The sequence below is a fragment of the Fundulus heteroclitus genome, chromosome 12 (genome assembly GCF_011125445.2).
Source record: "Fundulus heteroclitus isolate FHET01 chromosome 12, MU-UCD_Fhet_4.1, whole genome shotgun sequence".
Lineage (NCBI taxonomy): Eukaryota > Metazoa > Chordata > Actinopteri > Cyprinodontiformes > Fundulidae > Fundulus > Fundulus heteroclitus.
The window spans coordinates 7,716,717-7,723,382 of record NC_046372.1 but is presented as its reverse complement, the minus strand read 5'-3'; the positions used below and the strand labels follow the sequence as shown (position 1 = coordinate 7,723,382).

Below are 6,666 nucleotides of genomic sequence, written 5' to 3'. Positions count from 1 at the left end.
TGAATGGTGAGGTGAGGTGAGGGGAACGGTGAGATGGATGGTGAGATGAGGTGAGATGAATGGTGGGGTGCTCGGCCGGTGCTCGGGGTTGCTGCATGGCTGATGCATGGGGGCTGATGCATGGATGCTGATGCATGGGGGCTGATGCATGGATGCTGATGCATGGGGGCTGATGCATGGATGCTGATGCATGGGGACATGAAAGATGAATGCTCATGACATGAAGGACACAAAACAGGCGCATACAGAGTACATGAGGAGTAGGAGACGGGCACATGGCAGGGCACATGGCGGGCACATGGCCGGGCACATGGCGGGCACGTGGCAGGGGTATGAGACAGGTACGAGCAGGGTACGAGACAGGGCACGAGACAAGGCACACAACGTAGCACGTGGCAGTGCCCGATGAAAGTAGGTGAAGAGAATTTGACAGAATACTTTATGAATGCCTGGCCAGAGCAGCAGAGCTCGTGAAGGGCACAACAATTGGTATAAATTGCTGGATTTAAAATGCACTTCTGAAATAAAAATGGGTTAAGTAACAACTCAACCCTACTGTCCGGTTAAACTGAACGTGAATGACATTGAAGGTACTTAATGCGGACGGATTGCCAATAGTAAGTCTTTGAATGACGAAATCAGAGATTTAAAATGCTGAGACATTTGCTAATACAGCCTGCAGGTTGATGATAAAGGGGAGACGAGAAGAACGTTGCCATATCAAAGATAGTAAGAGAACACAGGAATGGGAAAACCAAAGAGGAAAAATGGTAAGGTTAACATTTCAACTTACAAACTTAATTAACACTTAAAATCGAGCATACTATGGACAAGAAATTACTGTGGAAAATATGAACAATGAGTTGAATTAGAATGACATAATTATGAAATAAGAGAAGATTAATGGAGTCCATCACGAACCATACTGCAACCAGTAGGTGGCAGTAATGCTACTACAAGCCTGTAGCCAACCGCCAAAACCAGAAGAAGAAGAAAACGAAAACAAACAGAATGGATGGGATACCTCTGCCTAACAGACGGACAGTTCAGGAGCATGATGAGCGAAATGCATGTAATAAGAATGAAAACATGAGTGGATACGTGTTACCTTGAGCTGCTAGGAGCGGCATGAGAGGAGATCCGGCTGAAAGTTGCGCAGGATGATAGCCGCTTTCGGCTACGAAGCAGAGCGGGACCGGAACTGAGTCAGAGTTGTGACGGCGTCTACGTCGCTTGTGAAAAGCGGGGATTTGCAAGTTTCATAGCGCCAGGAATCGGAGCTGATGAAAACAGAGGTTGGGAGACGGAATGAGACGCCACGGCGGAAGAAGGCTCACTAAGAGAGCGAATCCAGGTCAGTGCTGGTTAAGATATGCTGGAGCGAATACAGAGATTGCATAGGATGGATGCGCGGCTAGATGGCGTTCCTAGAGCAGCAGGATTTGAGGATGAGTTGTTATCGTCTTGAATCGGACATCTGATTCGAAATCCAACATGCAATCCGTTTGCGCTTGCTGGTTAGCAGGCTGAGACGAGGATTTGAAGTTGCTTTTAAGATGAGCGTGGGATGCTGATTGGCTTCATGGAGGTGCGGTTCATAGCTGATTGGCTCACATCAGAGGCATATCGGACTCTGATTGAATGGAGGCAGGCGATGAGTTTCTTCAATTGAACTTGCGCCTTCAGCTTCATTTTACACCAAAATGAGTTCATGGAGTGCATTTTATTCCAGGTGTTGACAAGCAGCCAGGGTTTATTATACCTGATCATTTTGATTTTTTAAATACTGGTGGGCTTCATCTGAATTGTATTTTCTTGTCAGAAGTTTGAATATTAGCACATCAGTAAGATCAGAATAGTAAAGACAGAGCAGAGGATGGTTCAAACTTTAATCCTTAAAGTACAAAAGCCTGAAACACATGGCACAATACAGCAGAACAAAATGCAGTGCAGTAAATCTTCAACATCAGCCTCTCCATATTGATTCATCGTTTGATGAATTTTCTGGAGTTTATTTCTCTTCTTATGATGCAGTTATCAATATCTGTAATCTTTACGAATAAATTAACAGATGAATATGTTAAATATGACATTTTGCTTCGAGGAGACATATCTGCATGTTATGACTTATTGTTTATTTAGTGGAAATTAAATTAGTTGTAGCCTAAGTAAGGTAGGGTGCTGGTTTTAATTTAAATAATTTCAAATTCAAGATAGAAGAGGACAATTTAGATGTTTTTAGTTTTTACAACAGAAAAATAAATATAAAAAACAAACTAACACTGCCGTGACTGAGTCTTAGACCGTCTACCAAACACAATATACGTTAGAACACAAGCAACATGACAGTGTGCAAAATCTTCAAGCAATGTTCTGATTTTACTCTGTGAAACCCCTCAAATATAACAGCAGAGGGATTATTCAGTTCCCTGACGGTGGCTTCTGAATGTACAAGAGTGCCTGATTTGGCTCCAGCACAAACCGGAGTTAAAGTACAAATAAAAGTAAGTTCTGTTGCTGGGTTATTGCTGGATTAAAAGCTTTATGAATCTAGAAGCCAAATCATTCAAGTAACATCCATACACATTTAATTTCAGTGCAACAGGTCCCAGAACGTTGGGTCCCACTGAGGTGGTGCAGACTGGATGTAGACGCAGCAGCTGATGTCATTTTGCAGTGGAGCAAAGTCACAAAAAAACTTATATCCGTAGTTCCCTAAGAAGTCTTCTCCTGGTTAGCTGTCCCGGCTCTCTTCTTGGACAGTTCATTTAAAAAAAAACAGTTTCTCCTTTAGTGTGGGAATGAGACAACTCCTTTCAAATGTCTTATCGTTGTCCGGTATTCACCACCTGACTGTATGGAGGTGGTTGCTCCCAGCTCCACCTGCAGTCTGGTGTCTCTGAACTGTTCTCGGTGTACAGCGGAGGTGCAAGATCCAAAACCACGTGAACTCCGTCTACTGATACAACCGCCTCGTGCATGCTGCCCAGAGTGACTTGGCTGGGACCCTGGGACTCATATGATGGAGGAAACGAGCTTGACCTTCTGCTGAGAAAGATCCAAGTTCAGTTAGAATGGGTTTGTCAAAGACATCAACATTTTAAGCTAAAATTTGTGCTTTTACATGCAAGTGTAATTCACCTTTCCACTGTGAAGACTTGGATGTGCCTCTCGTCTCTTCTTCTGTGGTACATCTTGCTCCTCATGGAGTGGCAGAGGCTCCAGAACACGCCGATGAGCATTGCCAGGAAGCCAAAGACAATCACAATGTAAACGGCGACCATCTTCCCCTCAAAGCCATACCCAGTCTGCTGTGACACCAGGTAGGCTCCGATGCATGTGAACACGAATCCAACAGAAGGTAAGGACATGCGGGTGCAAGACAACAGCTGCTTCTTCATATCCATGACGGTTGAGGTCAGTCGTTGCTTCTTTGCTGCAGGTAGGGGATGTCCGCTGATGCCAACGGTGCATTCACATCTCCCAGAAATGAATGTTCTCAAACTGCTCCTACACCAGTTAGATGCACGTCTCAGCGAGCCGCTCTGCCTCCTGAGTTGTAAGAGGAAGTGGCTGCAATGACCCCTCCCTGCTCGGTTGTATATTAACACAGCGGGGTCACAAGTATGAGAGAGATAATGTTCTGTAGTTAGGTAAAAACACACGGGGGGGTGGGGGAGAAAGCAAATGAAACAGCACCTTTAATTTGACAACGCCAATCTTTAGCTAAAGGCTGAAGTTTGCCAGGGATGTGGTGTTCATTGAAGTTGTAAAAAAAAGACAGTTCTCCAGCTCTTTTATTCCTGTGAAGCACTTAAATGTCCCTATTCTAATCACTTTTAGTGTTGATAATAATTTTTGTTTTCAGTTTTGCGTTATTCCTATGCATCTGTTTATTCTTACGCTTGGTATTTATCATCACTTAAAAAACTACCTTTTGTATTTCCCCAGGGTATTATTTACAATATTGTCAGCGTGACAAGTTTGACTTTGGATCAGTGGGCGAAGTAATCCTCCAACTTCCTCCTGCCTGACGTCTAAATGCCGCTGGGCAAGGCAATTGACCCCAAGTTGCCTATCAATTTGCATATAGGTGTATGAATGCATCCGTGAGTGCAACTGGTTGAATGTGGCTACAATGTAAAGAGTTTTAGGTGGTCAGCATGGCTAGAAAAGCTCTAGTCTATTTACAAAGAACAAAGGCTGTAAGGGAACATTTATGAGAAGTATTCATCTCATCTCATTCTCCCTGTTTGTTCTCCTCCACAGTTGTTGTTGATCACCTCACCTGCATTCAATGTCATACTCCACTTTTCCCTCAGTATATAAGCTCACTGGTTTTCATTGTTCTTAGCTGGTTCCTCCGCCACACCACCTGTGCTCCAGGTCCTGCCTGTGTCTTCCCTGTAAATACTCCTTAGTACTTAGTATTAAATATCTCTTTTGACACAATCAGTCTTCGCACTTGGGTCCTTTACTAAACCAAAACATGACAAAAACATGTTTTAATCTTTGTAAGGTCATTCTTCTTTACCTTTTTTCTAAAGTGTGATGTAGTTGATAAAATGTTAGCCGGTCAGCCAAATTTACAGAGAGGCCCTGCGTGGAGACTTAAAACTTATGTATCATTATTGTCAAAAATGTATTTTCCCCCCTAAATTAGACAAATCTTTTACCCACAAGTTTAGCAACTCAAATATTATTAATAATTTTTTTTATTTTTCTTTGCTCATGCAAACTGTTTAGACATGTCTATTGCATACTGTACGTACTCTAATGACTTGCCAATTGTCAGAAGTGTTTCCTTTTTTCAGTTAACATATTATATTATATATGGTCCCTTTTAAACTAATTAAATTAAAAAATTCAGATATATTTTTTCTGTCCTCTCAGCTACAGAGCTGGCACAAAGCTGACAGGGTGAGACGTTATGTGGTTATAAAACCTTACAGTATTACACAACATTGTTTCTCAAAGAACTGCAACACAACACACTGTACAGGCCATAGGGTAGTTTTTCCATGAATATGTTTCTTGTTTTGCTTTTAACCAGAAAACACGTTTTCTTCTCTAACCAGTAAAAATGCATTTGTGTTATCTGTCAGCTTAAACTGGAGGTTAGATTTAGATTACTGCGCAAGTGCTTAATAATTAAGATATTTAGCCTTCTTGTGATTTGTGTTCTTGTTATTTCCTTCAGTTTTTCACCATAATCTTTATATTCAGTTGCCCCAATTTCTTCCTGAAATAAAATGGTTTTGCTAACCCACCATGCTGAATTTTGATCTCGTGGTGTGTTGCATTCTCTTTGATCCTGGTGTTACATGTTACATGTTGTTACATGTTCTATTTAAAACTCCTCTAGGCATTATTGTCATATAAGAACTATAACAGAACTAAACCCACGAATGGGATATGTGGCCGAACTTTAATCAGACAAGTTAATGTTGCAGGTTTTCCTGTTGCTGTCATGATTCCCTGCAGACGTATGACTAGACAACACAACTCTTCAGGGTGTTATGATTTAGTTGTTTTTTTTTTGTTTTTTCAGTGCAACACTTTGCTCTTGGTTGATTTGCCAAAATCCTCTAATGTGATCACTTCAAACCATGGTTCACAGTTTCATATTTCTGAATGGCGAAGTAATATGAATGAAATCTCCCCACCTTCTGCAAACCTCATTGAGGTTTGATGGCTCAATAAACATTATCAGTCGTATCAGAGGGCAGTCCAGCTTGGGAAAGATCTTGATTTTGCACCAGTGCAATGTCATTCAACTGGTCAACACCCCCCAGTGTTTTAGGACTGTGGCATGCAATGTCGTGCAAAAGCCTTTATAGCAAAGCTTCATATTTTCTCACATGAAAACCACAAACTTCAATGTATTTCATGTAATAGGCACACAAAAAGTGGTGTATTGTTGTGAAGTGGAAGGAAAATGTTATATGGTTTTAAACAAACAAAAAGTATGCGTATTAATAAAATAATTAGTCAAGAGGCCCACAGTAAATGTGGGGGAGCTGCAGAGATCCACAGCTCCTTCTGGGAGAATCTGTTGCCGTAAAAATTCTACATATTCCTTTGGGATGGTAGAAAGAAGAAGTCATTGCCATTGCTGTAAAAAAAAGTCCTGTTTGTAGTTCTCTGCAAGCCATTTAGGGGACACAGGAAAGGAGTGGAAGTATGTCGCAAACATTTTGGCTTCACACTGCACATCATGACCTTGAACACACAATCCCTATGGTGAAACATGGTGGCGGCAGCATCATGCTGTGGGAAAACCCGGGCAATTATGAGACAAAACCCGTTGGTTCACCTTCAGGCAGGACAACAACATATTCATCATCATCTTTATTTTATTATTGCAACATACATTCCAATGACATGCGTCCTCTGAGTTGAATCCATCGCTCTGGGAGCAGTGAGCTGCCACTGTGTGGTCCCTGGGGAGCATTTCAAGGCTAAGGTTCTTGAGTGGTATTCTGTGGGATTTGAGACCAGGACCTTGGTTCACTGCTCAAACTACTAGGCCATCACTCTGAATACACCACAACATACAGCCAGAGCTACAATGCTGGAGTTTAGATCAATACATGTGCGTTACAATGCCACAGTCAAAATTCTGGTCGAAATCCAGTTGAGTATCTCTACAAAGTCTTCAAACTC

At 41.9% G+C, this 6,666-nt stretch overlaps 1 protein-coding gene across 2 annotated transcripts; it reads right to left on the bottom strand.

Annotated features, from left to right (window-relative positions):
* Positions 1-1,868: 1,868 nt before the first annotated feature.
* Positions 1,869-3,566, bottom strand: LOC105931342 (transmembrane protein 252). 2 transcript variants are annotated; one of them, XM_012869970.3, is made up of 2 exons: positions 3,142-3,566; positions 1,869-3,048 (listed from the first exon to the last, which is right to left on the bottom strand). In XM_012869970.3, exons 1-2 carry the CDS (start codon positions 3,405-3,407, stop codon positions 2,826-2,828), a joined length of 489 nt encoding a protein of 162 aa, XP_012725424.2. In that variant the 5' UTR covers positions 3,408-3,566; the 3' UTR covers positions 1,869-2,825. The 2 variants fall into 2 exon arrangements, with proteins under 2 accessions (XP_012725424.2, XP_012725425.2); XM_012869971.3 differs by having other exon boundaries at positions 1,869-3,045.
* Between the last annotated feature and the right edge of the window lie 3,100 nt (positions 3,567-6,666).

Bases quoted from the DNA above. Each gene is read 5' to 3' on its own strand.
- LOC105931342 (XM_012869970.3), bottom strand. From the start codon at position 3,407: ATGGATATGAAGAAGCAGCTGTTGTCTTGCACCCGCATGTCCTTACCT. The intron at 3,049-3,141 runs GTGAATTACACT...GATCTTTCTCAG, and splicing joins CAAGTCTTCACAGTGGAAAG to CAGAAGGTCAAGCTCGTTTC.